General features: G+C 31.0%; 1 protein-coding gene across 2 annotated transcripts in view; it reads left to right on the plus strand.

The window, feature by feature from the left end:
• Positions 1 to 17,161, plus strand: part of dpr18 (defective proboscis extension response 18) — a 31,996-nt gene extending 14,835 nt beyond the window's left edge. Inside the window, exons 2-8 of one of the 2 annotated variants that reach the window (XM_085208192.1) lie at positions 1,907 to 2,010; positions 5,656 to 5,826; positions 11,769 to 11,932; positions 12,382 to 12,595; positions 14,046 to 14,481; positions 15,281 to 15,384; positions 15,757 to 17,161. In XM_085208192.1, coding sequence (XP_085064318.1) covers positions 1,950 to 2,010; positions 5,656 to 5,826; positions 11,769 to 11,932; positions 12,382 to 12,595; positions 14,046 to 14,481; positions 15,281 to 15,384; positions 15,757 to 15,869 — 1,263 coding nt within the window. In that variant the 5' untranslated portion in view covers positions 1,907 to 1,949 and the 3' untranslated portion in view covers positions 15,870 to 17,161. The remainder of the gene's footprint in view (positions 1 to 1,906; positions 2,011 to 5,655; positions 5,827 to 11,768; positions 11,933 to 12,381; positions 12,596 to 14,045; positions 14,482 to 15,280; positions 15,385 to 15,756) is intronic. The other variant, XM_085208193.1, reaches the window with a different exon arrangement.
• Positions 17,162 to 18,115: the final 954 nt, after the last annotated feature.

An 18,115-nucleotide genomic window follows, 5' to 3' on the forward strand; every position in this document is an offset into this window, starting at 1 on the left:
ATTGCCATGAAGGTCTTTCAAATTTCGCTATAAGAATTATTTGTATAGCAAAGAATTGTTATAGAAAAGAATTAAAAATCGCTTCAAGGAATTTTAATTTAGTTCTTACATAATTAACCTATATATGTACATCTTGCACAGAACAACGGAATAAACTCTTTTATAGCTAAGGCCGAGCTCTCATTAATCTAAGCTGTAGCAAATGTCTAAATTATGGTCAATATAAATTTTTTAAAACTAACCTAGAATTGAAATAGGTATGTCCTGTTCTTTATACTATAACATAAATAAAAAAAATGTAGGTACAGAACCCTAAATATTTTAAATATTTTTAGGGTTCCGTACCTCAAAAGGTAAAAGGTCAAGACCATTTATCTCGAGATCATATGTAGGTAAAAAGCTGAAATGAATACTAAATATCTATGATCTTTTTAAAGCACAGAAAAATTAAAGCTTCTAAGTCAACGCAATTAAAAGATACAATCATTTATGCATCCATTTTGCTACATTTTGTATGAAAGTCGCCGCATAATCAAAACCTCCTCGTGTATCTAGAGTTATGAAATTTGGCACGAATTACAAATAAAGGAAACATCGAAAAGTGATTTTTTTTTAGGTATTTCTTAAAAATTCACATCATTTCATTTCACTTTACACATTTATATACCTTCTGCTTCCCGTTGACCGACACGAAACGGTTGACGAGCTGTGGAGTCCTACAATAGGGGCTGTCTCCCTTATCAGACCATTTTTCATGATAATATAATTATTAAAAGTTCTTTAATTACAAGTCGACATAATAAAAGCGTATTAAAAACAATTCGTCGTTTTCATCGAGTTCCATTATAGTTTCCGTAATATAGCCATTGTTTGATATTTGATATGAGAAAATTAACGAACACAAGGCTTAGTAAATATTGATATTAGATGTGTCGAACAAGCTTGTATATTTGTTCTGGCTCAAATTCCATTTTACCTCTAATTAATATGTAAACAAACTCGTAATATTCACTTCATCCTATAATCCAATACTTCCACTAAAATCACAAGACTAATTGGATCTTATTTATTTTAGCGAAAGTTTAAAAATGTGTTATTGTTTTTTTTTTCGTAGTCTCCTTTCCTCTTAAATAATTATCGATAAATAAGAAATTATTATTTATGTTTTATAATAGTTAAAATTATTATAACATTTTAGTGTTTCTGTTTCTTTTATAGTATAAGTTTTTTATTTTTATTTTTTTGCTGAAGTGTAAGTAATGTTAGTGTAGAAGAATTTCTATTGTGTTTGTTTTCATTTATTTTTAATTTATGCATGTCAAGTTAGCCTGTAACTGCGGTATACAAATAATGTCGTTCTCGCTTAAGATTGTTTTTTTAGCGTTTTGAATTATTATTGTATACAACGTTGGCTTCCTATTAAATAAATAAAAATAAAAATAAAACAAATAGGTAGAAATAATTTCCTAATATTCCACTACTTTTTCATTTTCGACTTAGTTAAATACGTGTGTGATGTTCTACCACCACAATTTAGATACCCAAAATAAACATAATATAACAATCACAGGGCTATTGTAATTGTATGACAATTAAAGTAAATCAGAAACACACAGGGTTGACAGAGGGAACCTAGTGTTAAAACATTCCGTTTCCCACCTTCTTGCACCACGACTGCCTCTAACTAGCGCTATTAAATAATTCTTATAGTATACTTATTTTTTTAATTGTAATATTTCTATCTAACCTAACCTAACCTACCCTGCTATATGCGATACCCTGATATAAGAAAAAAAGACCTAGTAGCATTGTAGCTAAAACCGCTGTAAACGTTTTACGTTCCAGTATGGCAATATTTCCAAACGATTTATCCCGCAATAATGTATTAATAAGTGATATTTTCCAGGTGAACGGCGTGATGCGTCAGCGCCTGTGATGTGCGGTCTAATATGCAGTGGGGAGGCCTCTACATTGTGTGTTTAGCGTTATGCTGCTTTCACACTGCATCAGGTGAGGCTATTAAAAGGGGGGGGGGATGACCTTCAGTTACACCTTGGAATTAATATCTATAGGTATTAATATCATTTAAAATATGTCTTAACATATGACCGACTTCTTCCTCCTGGTATGAATGGAGGAAGAAGTCTAGAACTTCTTAAGTTATTTATGTTTAACATGTATTCTTCTAGTGTAATATTAATTCTTTTTAACAGTCGTGGAACTGAGGCGTATACGTGCGACTGTAAACGCGGCTGTTTGTTCGAAAGAAATGAAAGAGTTCGTGTTTTCATTTTCCTCGCTCTGGTCTGGTCTTAATACGCAATGTCTGGAAAATTTGATGGAAAGTGGGGGACGAAAGTGGCTTAACGGAAATGGAGTCTTAACACTTGGTTCCTAGGCACCATCTACCTACCCTGCCATCTGCGGGATACAGCGTGAAACAAAAAAAAGCTTCTATAAACACGCACTTTTGATCCTAACGAAGTGTTATTTCAACTAATATTCTAACTAGCGTATTTATATATGCAAATGTAGACAATTTATAACCTTGTGAGTGTAGTCTGAGAAACAAAGCTTTTATCCACTTAAAAGCTTGTCTGAAATTGGCAAATATATCTATTACTTATACAAATGTTTATAGTTTAGCCTAGAATACAAAATAAGAGTATTTATAATTTCACTTGATATATTCCTATCAAGACGCCAAATCGAAAAATTCTGTGGAAATTGGGGACGGAGTGTTTTAACACTGCCTACTCTGCTAGATGTGGGATATAGCGTGAAGTTAATTTATATACCTATCATTACCAAAAGCGATGGTAACAGATTCGATTTTGCAATAAGATGTATGATTCTTTTTTGTTAACTTTCACCACTATAATTAAAATTCCAAGATATTTTAATGAAAAAACCAAGTCTCTATAATTATATAAATCTTTTTTGCCCTATACATTGTCTGTCTATACTAAAAAATCCGTAAATATTTCCTAATCCTAAAAAAATTTTGTCCCCACCCAATTTACTTTTAATTTATCAAGTGGAGGATATCTGATAAAAGCAAAACCCAATTGTAAAATAATAGAAAATAAAGCAAGTAGCTTTCGTCGGTTAATAGCGAAACCCTGTTACGGGTAAAGGAGCACTATCAACGGAACCTATTTAGAGCCGGGGAAGTTCTGAAAAGAAATAATAGAAGTGATATCCGTGGTCAGACATGTAGACTGATGTAATTAAGAACGTTTGTTGGACAACGTTACTTAAAATTGGTTTATATTTTTATTGTTTTCCTGTAAATTTTAAAACTAAATATAATAAGCCTTCAAATTGATATTTAAACTAGGTTTAACTTCACGCTGTATGGTAAGGTAGGCAGAAGGAACCTGTGAGCCTAGTGTTAAGGCACTCTCATTTAGACACTTCTGTTCTCCACTTTCTGCCAATTTTTGGAGGCTTTGCGTTATCGTTAACAAAGCGAAGAGAATAAAAATATAAAAAATATATTTCCTCAAATGGAAATCGAATCTATAACCTGTGGAGTTTGCAGTCGCACGTTTGTGCTCATGTACCACGAATGGTCTCTAATTGGATTTTTAAATAATAATAATAATATCAATTTAAAAAATAAATTATAATACATAGTCTACGTTTAAGTAAAATGTTAAATCCATTCCAATATGGAATAAAAATATATATAAGTACTTCAAAAAATAATACTTTTTACACATTTTTTAATTCAATTATAAATACAAAAATTGAATTTTCCTCATTAAAAGTTATTTAAAATTTTATTACTGTACAAATTAAGTATGCATAACCGAGTAAGTTTTTAAAGTGCAGCTTGGTTAGTTAATGGTGAGTGTTTTGCTATGAATATTTATATGATCATTATGTTTTCGCTTTTAATGAAAATATATTAACGAGTTAATTGAACTATTTTACCTATTAACATTAAAATTAAGATTTTTTAATATATTGGGGCAGTCGAAGCAGGGACATAAGCGTGCGACTTTAAATGCAGGTTGTGAGTTCGATCTCCATCTGAGGAAATTTAATATTCAATATTTTTCATTACTTTGCTCTGATAACGAGGTAAAGCGCTGCGTTTAGTTCCGCCACTCAACACGCAATACCTTCAGAAATCGGCGGAAAGTGGAGAGCGGATGTATCTTAATGGAATCATGATTTCTTAACACTAAGTTCTTCTCACTTTAATCTTTCTAATCTAATAAAAAAGATCAAATTGATTTAGTATTAATAGATTTTCTTTCTTATCAATAAATTACGGAGAGGCTATATTTACTATGAGAAATATGAAATCTATATTTATTCGCTTTAGTGAAATTCAATCAGGTTTCATTTTCAAATATCCTGAAGACATTAAGGTATTTAGGGAACCGTTCATAAAGGAAATTCGGCCGCTCAAATTCATATAATGGAATGAAGTTTTACAATCAATTACTATTACGTGCCATCTGTCTCAGTGGAAATTAAATATTTTAATGGGCCTAAAAATATTTTTATACTAGCGGCCCGCTCGCGGTTTCACCCGCGTGAACTATGTTATTATTAATTTCTGTCTCCATGACTACGTTCTAGTGACGTCTATGCAAAATTTGAGACTCGTAGCATTTGTAGTAAAGAAATTTCATACAAACTTTCGACCCCTAAAACAACCCCTTAGAAGTCGAATATTGCAAATTCCCGTCTTAGCGTGCACCTACGTCCTATAAGTAACTCCTATGCAAAATTTGAGATTCCTAGCACATGTAGTTTCTGAGATTTCGTGATGAGTGAGTGACCTTTCGATTTTATATATAGGTATAGATAGATGAGAGGGGGAGGTTTGATTTTTAGATTTTATCGCTTTATGTAATGTTAATCGTAGCGCAGGGTCATACAGTGTGATTGTAAACGCGACATGTTGTGGGTTCGATTACCACTCGAGATAATGAAATATTTAATCTTTCTAGTTTCGGGACAAAGAACCACTGAACATGCAATGATTATAAAATTAGACGGAAAATGGGGAATGGAGTGTTTTAACACTAGGTTCCCTCTACCTACCCTGCGGTGTATGTGTACGGGACGCTAAAAAAAAATAATATTATTTAACTTTTATATTTAGTTAATAATTGATAAATTGTATAATTAAATATACTAAGTTGTACGATGAATAACCACACTGTGGCTATTCATCTAGCCTAGGATAGTTTGACGTATAACTGAACACAATACCTACTTGATGAATTGAGACTATTCGCTAGCTTGTTAATATTAATTTTAATTAAATATATAAGCTACACCTGGTATATGGGGCTGTCGTGGCCGTGGAAGTCATCGTGGAGGATATGACTTTAACGCGATTGTTGTGGATCCCAACTCGGGGGAATTAATTAATATATTTTTTTTCGCTCTGACATCAGGCAAGAGCCAGGCGTTGGGTTCCGTCACTCAACACAGTGGGGAACAGAGTGTTTTGAACTAGGTTTCCTCTGCTATTTGCGGGATACAGCTTTAAGCTAATAAAAAAATATATATAAGTTGTATAAAAATAATATTTTCTATACACAAATATAGTTTGACATGTATTTATTATATACTGATTCCATATACTTGCCATATTAAAACAGATATACCAAATAATATATATTATAGAACCACTACGTATCCCGGAGGATTATCACACGAACGGCGTACGAAGGCGTCGGAGCGATGAGAAGGACGGGCTCGCCCTGTCCAGGGAGATATTCAGGAATATTACCAAGAAACTCCGGGAAAATATCAAACGGGAAGGCGCTACAGACGAGAACGATCATTTGTTACAGAGTGAGTATCGATTTCAGCCTTTGTGAACGCTAATGTATTAAATGTGAGATAGACGTGAGAGAACGTTATGTCCTTTTGAAATTGTTTGTATTGTGATAGATTTAGTTAGGACATATTAAATTATATAGTGGTTATAGGTGACAGTTTATTATTCTATTGCTATATTATTATAATAGTTAAATTTCACTTTATTTACTATTTATGTAAAATATTTACATATCTTTCAGGGTAAATAAGAGAGTTCAGCGAGAAGCCCTTATACTGTCTTCTTACTGTTACTCAAAACTTTTACTATATGTCATTAGTCAATATTATATCTGTAAATACTATCCCATCAAAAACATAAATGTAAAATGAAAGCCAAGTTTTGTAATAAAACGTATCCTTTCAGCGATAAAAGAAGTGAGATGTAAATGTATGCCAAGTTCAATGGTCAGTCCTGAAATTTATTTTTAACAATATAAAATATTTTATAACAACTGAAAATGCCCATTCTTCTTACAACTTGGAAACTTTATTTATGTGTAATATCTGACTTGGCTAGTTTTCATAAGAATTTACAGTAGAATCTGAGTAGAATAGAATTTGAATACATTCATTTATATCGATGTAAATTAATTTGAAAACTAGCCAAGTCAGATATTACACATAAATAAAGTCTCCAAGTTGTAAGAAGAATGGGCATTTTCAGTTGTTATAAAATATTTTATATTGTTAAAAATAAATTTCAGGACTGACCATTGAACTTGGCATACATTTACATCTCACTTCTTTTATCGCTGAAAGGATACGTTTTATTACAAAACTTGGCTTTCATTTTACATTTATGTTTTTGATGGGATATCATTACTTTTTGTTCAGAAATTATAAGTAGGAAGATTACAAGTACTTTTCCTATAGGAAGCTACTACGGCAAGAAACTCAAGAGTTGCTCTTTTTAAAACATAGTTTAGAGTAAGCGCTTCATAGGACATTTCTCTTCGCCGAATAAACCAAGTAGGACACCATTGTGATAATACACTTCTATCTTAATATTGTACAAATCTACTGCAGCCTTTATTTCGGAAGTAGCTCCGTACGTAGTTAAGCAAAGCATGTCTTCTTTAGAAGAGTAAGGATTCCCGTTTCGAGCGCTAGTGTAGATACTTAAATCATTCCAGTTACGCCATACGTACTCTACTATAGTCTCGCGCAATTTATTAGTTTGTTGTATATCAATACGCTCAAACAAAGAATATGCAATAGCATGGAAGAGACAGCTCCCATCGGGAGGCATTGGAACAATTCGGTGTAAGTTCTTGTTTCAACCACAAGCAATTCTATTGAACGACTCATTGTTCAACATGTCTTGGAAAAAATATAAACAATAAGTTTATTAAGTGCTGACGGTACCAATCTGAATTGATATGATCCCAAGGTCGACTTCGTTCTCTGCCGTTTTCCCAAGTGTTCCTAAAACCAGTAAAATCATGAAACTCAGGCCAAAAAAACCATTAAAATATGAGCGCCTTCGTACAATAAAATATATGTAATATAATTAGGTATTTACTTTTTTATTATGGTCAATAATATTATGTTTTATTACTCTTAAGACGATATTTAATTAGGGGAATTGTGCTTAAGATGACATACTTTTTGTTTGAAGACAAATATTTCAAATAAATAAAGTCATCTGAGAACAGCATATTGCGTATTATTATATATTTCATAATCAACGAAATTATTTTAGTTTCAGAACAATCATCTTTCAAACATCATAAAAACAAACAAAAATCGCACTTAGGTCGACCAGTGTAAGACGACATATCTACAGGGTAAAATGACATACTTTTTTTTTTTAGTATGCCACTTAGTATGTGGCATAAAAACGCCATCATTATATGTCGAGCATAGTTCACAAATAAATAGTTTCTTCTTTGCTGAGGGGCTTTTAAACAGTATTAACGCCAGATTCATACATGTTGCAAATTTTATGAGGTTGGATTCCGTTATCAGTCACTTCCTTTTCCAAAAGGGAAATAAACTTCGTCACCTGCGGCTATTGAATGCCTTTGCTCTAGCAGCCTTATCCATGTCTTCTTGTGACCAATATATATTCGTTTGTAATTGCCAGGCATTTTGTACGTAAAGCAAAAAAAATATATCGATTCTATTTATAAGGGTAAGATAGTATGCCATCTTATACTCACATTTTGTATGTCATCTTACCCAATAGATATATGAATTTAATTTTAACCGTTGTGACAAAAGTTTATAGGTTAGGATGCGCTTTTAGCGTTAGTTGTGTCATATAATAATCCTATTTTACATTTATAATAAGTTCAAATAGAAAATCTTTATCTTACATATCTTTTCACCATCAAGCAAAAGCGAAAGAAAAATTTGTTGCAATTGAAAAAAACGAAAACATGAATTATTTGCCCATCTGCATTCATTTGCACCCATACTGAATTTGAGCACTAGCTGCATCTACAGACACTCTCTAAAACGTCACAAGATCGCACTTAGCGCTAATAGTTTCATCAATATTGGTAGTGTGTCATCTTATCATAGTATGCCATCTTGAGCACAATTCCCCTATATATGAAAATTTATTATATTTATCTATGAATCTCGACTATAGTTTTTATTTTGTTGATTAAATGACAGTTGTCAGATTAGAAAGTAATTAATGTATGCTGCGTTTAGAAATCTGAAATAATAATAATTATTTTTTTCTAATTTTATTATTTTGTTGGAATAACTCAACTCGCAATGCCTCCAGAGTTCGATGGAAAGAGGGGAACTGAGTGTCTTAACACTAGGTTCCCTCTGTCTACCCCGCTATGTGTGGGATACATCGTAAAGCAGATTTATTTACTTTTTATTATTTTGTTTAAGTAATTTTTAATTTTCTCTTTTTTTCTCTTATTTTTTTTATTAACAATTACTTAAATTTTTACTTTTAATAATTACTTTATAATTACTTCTGTTAAGATAGATGGTAGGCTGCATATATCAAATTAAAAATCAAACCAGCTTCACGCTGTATCCCGCACACAGCAGAGTAGACAGAGAGAATCTAGTGTTAAGACACTCAGTAACTCCACTTTCCATCGAATTCTGGAGGCATTGCGTGTTGAGTGGCGGAACTCTACGCCGCGCTTTGCCTTGGTGGAAATATAATTTTAAATAAATATTTCAATTCCTCGAGTGAGAATCGAACTCACAACCAGTCCGTTTTACAGACACACTTTGTGCCCCGGTGCCACGACTGGCCTTACAGATAATATACTATCGTATATTATTATTAAATTTTATATATATTTCTATCAATATATATATATTTTTTATATTTATTTTTTAGTGTGTTTTTTTTCTGTTTTAGGGTTCTGTACCTCGAAAGCAATAAAACAGAACCCTTATAGGATCTTATATAGGACTTAGTACTTAAATATTGTAATAATAATTTAATATCAAATACGTTAACCGACTATGCAAATACTCTTAGTATAATAAGTACTAAACCATATGTTTAAATTATAATAAATAATAATGAAGGATGTTAATCCATTTATTATTTATATATATAAAAGGACTTGTCCTCGCTGACTGAGGTAAGACGCACTCACAGCCGTAACCGCTGATGGTAGAAACGTAAAGTTTGGACAGACGTTTACTTTCGTAATTTGGACATCCACTAAGAAGGGATTTTGAAAAATTTTTACTCTAAAGGGGTGAAATAGGGGTTGAAAGTTTGTATGGATTTTTTTTTAAATCGGCACCGATTTTTATAAAATTTGAAATTTAGATTTTTAAAAGTATTTAATTGAATACGTGTTTCATAGTTTTCTAGAATTCTCCCGCTAAGGGTGCAAATAAGGGGTTGAAAGTTTGTATGGAAAAATCTTTAAACCGCCACCGATTTTAATAAACTTTTTAAGTTTAGACTCTTAAAAATATTTCATTGAACACATGTTTCATGGGTTATTAGAATTCACCCCTAAATACGCAATCGAAGCTGCGCGCGTCCGCTAGGAATAAATAATAATGAAGGATGTTAATCCATTTATTATATTTTTATATTTTTACGTGAAGCCCTTGAAGTCCACATGATGACAGGCTTTCTCAGGACATAAATTAGAGTCATTTTCAGCTACAAATGGAGACATATCTTATCTTAAAATATACTTGAAAGCATCATGTTGTTGTAGATGGCTTACGTAAGTAATAGTGAAGTTAGTCTACAAAACAAATAAAATATTTACTAACGTGTGACATAAATAAAAGCAACAATATATAAATAATGCATTGCTCTTATATTATGCCAGGCGCTACACTATAAGTAAATGTTCCTAATTGAATCTATTTATTGAAAAATTATAAGAAAATGTTAAAAAAATACTAGTTTCGGATTTTTTCCTTTACATACACCCAATTACTTAACCGGATGCTAAATTTCACCATTCCAGGTCATCTGGAACTTGGTTAACATTAAGGTCTATAGGTCAGTCACCCCCCTAAAAATTTACGATTTTTGGACGTCATTATCTAAATAACTATTTGAGCTGTGTTTATGAAATTTAATGCACGTATACAGGTAGGGGGTCTAAATATTTGAGCCAAATATGATAGGTTTAGGTGGAATAGTTTTTGAGTTACGAATAGGTAAAAAGTGGCTTCAAATGGTTCGTGTAAAATAACACACGGTGCTGCTCGCCAGTTCTGTTCGTAAAAAAACTTGGCCACGCGCTCCGCGCGTTTTAAACTATTGCTATATTATTATAATAGTTAAATTTCACTTTATTTACTATTTATGTAAAATATTTACATATCTTTCAGGGTAAATAAGAGAGTTCAGCGAGAAGCCCTTATACTGTCTTCTTACTGTTACTCAAAACTTTTACTATATGTCATTAGTCAATATTATATCTGTAAATACTATATAGCATATACTTAAGTAAATGCTAACAATTATTGAAATATTTTTTTTATATCTCCAGATTGGATCAAATTGCAGTGTTTAGTTCCGTCAATTAACAAGCAATGTCTCAGAAATTATACCATAAGTGTTCCTGTTTTAAGTATTACGATCTAAATATAAATATCGTTATACTTAACTTCCACACTTGTTCATTTAAGAAATTAACCTACTGCGAAAGTTAGAGGGTATATTAAATGTAAATGACGCCCTCATATAGCAAAACTACATCTTAGAGTCGAGTAGTTCTGCAATAAAATATTTACTTACGCAGCTTCGTCTACTTAAGTAACTTAATTCTGTTGAAAACTTAATTCCAGGGAGAGCTTAATTACTTCCTCTATTTAAAATAAGCACAACAAAAACATGGTTATTTAATTATAGTATTAGAATATTTTATTTAGTTATTTACTTCTAGTCGTCTTCTTGGTGATATATGTATAAGAAAAATATTATATGTTAATATTTAGAAATGTATAGTTTAAGATGTAGCGAGATTAGAACTCGTACGTGCTTGACTCAAGCTTTAAATCTTTGTAAATTTTCAAATATTTTTAATGTGAAAAAAAAAATAATAATGTTTTTGTATTTAACGTTAATTTATGTAAAATTCTTTCCACACACTGTAATATAAAGACATAAGATTTTTACTCATGTCACTCACTTAGCAGTTCACTGTATCCCACACACAGCAGATTAGACAGAAGGAAACTAGTGTTTAGACACTCCGTTCCTCATTTTCCCGCGAAATAATAAATATTTCATTTCGTCGAGTGGGAATCGAACCCAAATCTGTCGCGTTTACAATCACACTGTGTGTCCCTGCGCCACTACTGGCCCTAAATCTCTCACCACAAAATTAACTCCTTTTATTTTATAAGTTAAAAAATCGTATATAAATATTTTACAAAGTAAATATTATTGTAAATTATGTTGCTATATTTTTAAATAAAAATAAAAAATATATTTTATTTTTGTAAAGACAAAGGCGAAGAGTCTCGTCACTACGCGCCGTATCAAGAGTATCACCACTATGAGAGACACTGGGGTCCGTATTTTGAGGAGAGAAACATCACTCAGGTCACGGCGCATGTGGGATCTGAAGCCCTCCTACACTGTCGCGTTGTGATGCTTAAAGATAAAACAGTAAGTTAGAGTATTATATAAGTAACTAATGTTTAAAGAGTTGGTTAGTTACAAACAATTTTTTTACTAATTAGATACTATTATCAAATTTTTAAAATTAAAAAAATAGGCATATTAAAAACTGATATATGAAAATTGATATTCTGTTAATTTTCTATCAGAAGAAAGACTTATAAAGTATTTTTTTAGAGTGAGGTTGTTATCTTTATTCCTTTTAATAATATTTCTCAGTCATGTTAATTACCTATACAAGTTGGACATACATTACATTACTAACATTTGTCATACTAACCTAACATTTGTTTTTACTATAAAATTATTTTATAGCATTTAAACACATCTAGTTTAAAATCTACTTTAAAATTAAAAATTTCACAATCTTTCACAATCTACTTTATAATTTAAAAAATCACAATAATTTTCCATACAGTAATTTCTTATTGGAACAGGTCATGTGGCTCAGAAACACGACAGACACGGCCCAACTGCTGACCGTAGGACCAGCACCCTACGCCGGTGATAACCGAGTCGCTGTGAAGTTTCAATATCCAAACAACTGGAGGCTCAGCATCAATCCAGTAAAGTGGTCTGACGCTGGATTGTATATGTGCCAAATATCCACACACCCCCCGAGAACCATATATGCAAATTTCTCAGTACTTCGTAAGTAGATTAATGTAGATCTTAGATTATAATACTGTGTTCTCCAAACTCGGGACGAAATTAATGCAAATTTTCGAATTCTCTTCTGTACGTTTAGGAAATGTTGTTCATATTCATTTTCTAAATGTGGTTATGTATTTTGGGTTCTATTTACTAAGTCATAACTATAGTAATAATGAAATATTTTATATTTTCATAATTTAGCTCTGGTGTCGAGGCAAAGTGCGGCGTTGGGTTCCACCACTCAACATCCAGAACACAGCGTGAAACACTAAGTTTTTTTTTACACGATTTAAATATTCATATACAAAGATTTTTTCTTTCCCACTTCAGTAAAGTAAACATTTTTTTAATACTAGTTTCGAATTAGTCTTTACAGAAAAATAATATTTTCATACAAATCGAATTCTTTCCACGAAGCTAAATATTTAATTTCTTTTTAAACTAGAAAACAAAAATTCAATATCAAAGTTGGCTTTGATGAAAAAGGAACTAATCTCATTTTTTTCCGCCCTTTTACTTTAGACAAAATCCGATTTCTATGGGCAACAGGTAGTTACGGCATATGAAAATATCACAGAAAGTAGATTGACTTTTAAGCGTTTTAAGCGTTTGCTGAGCGCTTATTCGCTTTTTATTGAGGTTAAATGGACTGGCAATCGATACAAGAGGATTGCGTAATACAAAATGAAAAAGAAAATGATTAATACTGCTAAAGCCAAATAATATTGCAAAGGAACGAACGTTAAATACCGATATTGCTTTTGGTCTTCTCCTGTAAAACATTTTTAATTAGGTTGAGGTTATATACAAAGGCTTAAACATGATGTATGTTAAATGGCCTTGTTTTATTAAATTAATATTTAAAATAATTTAAATTATATAATTAATTATAGTTGTATGTAGTACAGCAACATATATTCTTGATATGTATGTACATAGTACATCTACTCGTATATTTGTGTTAATTTTTAATTGATGTGTATATAAAATTGTTTTAAATTATATGTCTCGTTTAAAACAGATGACCTAATAATAAGACACTCCGTTCTCCGCTTTCCACCGAATTATCGAGTCATTGAGTTGCGTATTGAGTATCGGAACTTAACGCCGCGGTTTACCTTGTTACCAGAGTTCAGAAATGTAAATATTAATAAGAAACAATTCATCCTAAAGTGTTATTTTAAAATACATAATATTATATGGTTTCTAAACATCAAGAACTTACATGTGAAGAGAGCACCAGGTGTTAAAAGAGTGTATTGAATGATAATCTTCACACTTCACATCCCACTCCACTTCCATACAAGGACGTTTTCTATAATGTGCTTTCCTATATAATACTTAGCTATAACCTACTTTTAAAGTAATAAAAAACAGATAATGCGGTTAAACCAGTTTATACGACTTATTTAGGTTCATTTTATATTTATGCTATAATTTTTTACAGCTCCCGTATTAACAATAAATGGCGATAAAACACACGACGTAAAAGATAGATTCTATAAAGCTGGAAGTTCCATAAAGCTTTCCTGTGTCATATCTGATGAATACGTGTCATCTTTGCCCACTAAAGCAACAGTAACTGCCACACCGACCCCAACTACCACCACTCCTTTGACCACTACCACAGAATTAACCACCAAAATGAGTACGATATTCAATAGAATAGATTTAATGTTAAATAAGAGTTGGAGTGTTGAAACTACGACCATCACATCAACAGTTAGTATAAGTACGACAACAAAAAGTAAGGAGTGGAAAAGTACAACAGAAGCGTCTACTGTAAAACCTGCTGAGAAAATTGTTCTTAACAACGTTTACGGTATTTCTTGGAAGAAACAAGGAGTTGAATTTAATGAATCTATTTCTTGGCGTAATATGAGGTAAATTTTACTTTAAGTTAATAGTTTAGTCTAACTTTTGCATATTTATAATTAACTTTAGTATAAGGGATGTGTTTAGAAATGTAGATGCCATTTGATAGTGGTTGTGAATTCAAATTCTACACGGTAAAATATTTGATAGTAAAATATTATCAGTTCCAGTTCAGTTCAGTTCAGTATCCAGTTCCTGGGACTGCTCAAGAAAATGCTTATAACATAGAAATTCATCCATAATTTCCTCCAGCCATCATTTTCGATTTTTTCAATAATAGATTATATACATATTTTTAGCATAATAACAGCTAAGTGATAACAATTGTTGGATCCTGTAATAAACACAAGAATCACGCTCTGACTTGAAGATAAAGGAATCGATGAATAATATCAAAGGAATCTAGGTTGTGAAAGTCATTCGATATGGAAGCGAGAGAGAGGCCGCTGAAATCAATAAGGCACAACAATAGCAGTCTTATGAACGGATAATATTTTATTGTAATCGCTCTTTTTGTTAAAATTTCATTATTAATATGAATAAATGTATTTTATTAATATTTAGATAATTCTCGGCAAATATTACAAGGATTTTTAATAGGGAAATAGTTATCATTCTAAAGTTTTATTCCACACTTGCAAAATTTCGACGTAGCTGGATTTGAACGTATAGCGTAGTGGTCAAAGCGCTTAGACAGTTTCCAAAGAGGCGCGAGTACAAATCTCGCTACGTTAAAACTATTATACGTTTTCTAAAAAGGACATTTTTGTTGTTTATTTAGAAATTTAATTAATAATTCTATTCCAGTGCCACAATCAGTGTTAGTTCGGCGTCCCAAAATGATAGCGGCACTTACACGTGCTATTTGCGGAATCATTCTCAAGTTACTGTCAACGTGCACGTTTTAATAGGTACGTAAAGGTCTTTCGTGGGAAAGTGATTACTTATCTAAATAATAGTGTCCTATTTCTACTCTTTTTTTTAGCTTCATGCTCTATCCTGCTCCAGGTTAGGCAGAGGGAACCTGAACACTTTCATTCCTCATTTTCATTGTCAAATCTGCCCATGTATGCTGTTATAACATTAGCTATTAATATTAGCGTTTATTTTATTTGTTTTTTCATTAATTTAGTAGTAATTCTGAAACTTCCAAGTGGGATTTGCAATTTAATATTATCATTTCCTCGCTCGGGTAACAAGCCTTGAAAAAATCGGCAGAAAGTGGAGAACGAACTGTTTACGGAGTGTTTTAACACAAATTCATTGCATTTACTGTTTCGTAGGTGAAAATCAAGCCGCTGTCCACCATGACACCTGGAATAAGGGATCCATGTTCTTGAATATTCACAGCTTAAATTTATTTATCTTTATAATATTATTACTGTTATTTATCTGAATTAATACAAATCTTGTACCTGATATTTTTAGTTTATTATAATTAATTAATTAATAATTATTAATTTTATTAAGGATATATTTTGTACAAAAATTATGTAATTTGTACGTTGAGAATGATTGAATCTTTCATAAATGATTTAATATTCGTTATGTTTTCAATAGTAACTCGTTCGCAATCAAATATTGTTTTTAATAACCAAACAAAAATACTATGAAAATATATTTGCATTTCCAAATTTTATTCATAAACAATACTTTATTTAAAAAAAAACACTTTGTTTTTGATTTCCTGCCAAAAATAAATAGAATTTAAGTTATAATAACTTCAGAAGCTACGTTCATTTTTTCAATTCTGTTTTTTGGTCTATTAGTTATTTATGTTATTCTATATCTAAATAAAAATAAAATATAACTTTTTAGTACAATATAATAATTTCATATATATAAAACAACCATTGCCACAGACAAATACGCCACAAGGACCAAAAATCAAGTGGTATTTATTAAAGAGTATTAAATATCAAATATTTACTATTTGAATTTAAAGTACATTTTCCATACATAATATATAAAACCGATATTAAGACATTAATAGTAAAAATCCACGCTACAGGCAGGCACAAAGGCTTGACTGTAACACGATGGTTGTGGGTTCGATCCCCACTCGAGGAAATTAATAATTATTTATTAATACTTTCATTCGTTCGCTCTGGCAATAAAGTCCAGCATTGAGTTCCGCCACTCAAAAATTCGGTGAATAGTGGGGAGTCTTAATTCTAGGTTCCCTCTGCCTATCCCGCTGTATGCGGGATATAGCGTGAAGCTGATTTAATTTTTAATCTACCCTATAAATTATATATGTGGAAACCACAAAAATAATTTAATATTTGGCTAGCATCCTTTCAATATAAAATAATATAATATTTATAAGATCTAGTAATAAATTTCTAAGTGTTAATCATTTAGGCTACAAGTTGTACATAATAGATATTATTGTTTATTCAACGTTAGTGAAGTAAGATAAAATATTCATACAATATTAGATGTATTTACGTACTATACTGTATTTAATACAAATAAATGTACAGACAGTTCTTATCATTATCTATATTATGGAATATTAATTAAGTATAAACCATGGCCGTTGCATCAAAATGTCTCATGGTAATGTCTTATTGTAATGTCTTATGTTTGTTGATTCAACAATTTTATTTGTAACCAATGAACAGAGTAATTTGATTGTTTATTGTCAAATAACAAACAAGCTAATATATAAATAATATAATCTAATTTTGTTTTATTTTCATAATTTCCTTATAATATACTAGTAATCAACACGCGGCTTTGCCCGCTTTAGACGAAGTATCAATGTTGTACATAGCAGTAGTTGAGGCCAGTCGTGGCGTAGTGGCACGAGCGTCATGACAGGCTTGTGGTTGTGGTTTCAACTCCCACTCATGGAAATTAAATATTTAGCATTTTCGTTTCTTCGATCTGTTAACTTCTACCATTCAATACGTAATGGCTTCAGAATTGGGCGGAAAGTGGGAAGCGGAATATCTTAACACTAGACCTAGTCTGTCTATAATAAGTTCTATAACAAAATATAATGTACCTATTGAAATAGGTTCTATTACAAAATTTGATTCAAATGTATACATAATTTCACCAATAATTAATTTACCTCTTACATACCTACCTACCTATGGAATTCGCTCGAAACTAATATCTCAAACGTCTATATAGCGTTCCATAATAGAAATATAGAGGACAAACTAAAATGAAAGCCGTCACAAACATGAAAAGTAATAAATTAATTATATAAGTATAATATAAAATATTAGCAAATAAAATGTTTCATAGAAAACACGAATTCAAAAGGCCTTAATTGTCTGTCATGTTGAAAATACAAATATACTAATAAAAGGCGCTTGTAACTGAAAATAAGCTTTAATTTATCATAGAATTTTCAAATAAGCGTTGTAATCGATGTTGTTGACATTAACATCTTTAAATTAAATATTTTATATATCGTATATTTTTTTTAGACATATTAAATTGATATCAATATGAGACTCATTTTTTTTTATTTATTCAAATAAAAAGCAAAATGTGAATTTTAAGTGGAAAAATAAAAAATTAAAGTAAAAAAAATGAATTTAAACTTTTCAACGGCGAATTTTGAGTGTAAAATGATTAATTTGAAGTAAAAAATAGTTAATTTCATATCTAAAAGGATAAATT

This window comes from Heliconius melpomene, chromosome 4 (genome assembly GCF_056956725.1).
Source record: "Heliconius melpomene rosina isolate 202511_hmr_F chromosome 4, ASM5695672v1, whole genome shotgun sequence".
Classification (NCBI taxonomy): domain Eukaryota; kingdom Metazoa; phylum Arthropoda; class Insecta; order Lepidoptera; family Nymphalidae; genus Heliconius; species Heliconius melpomene.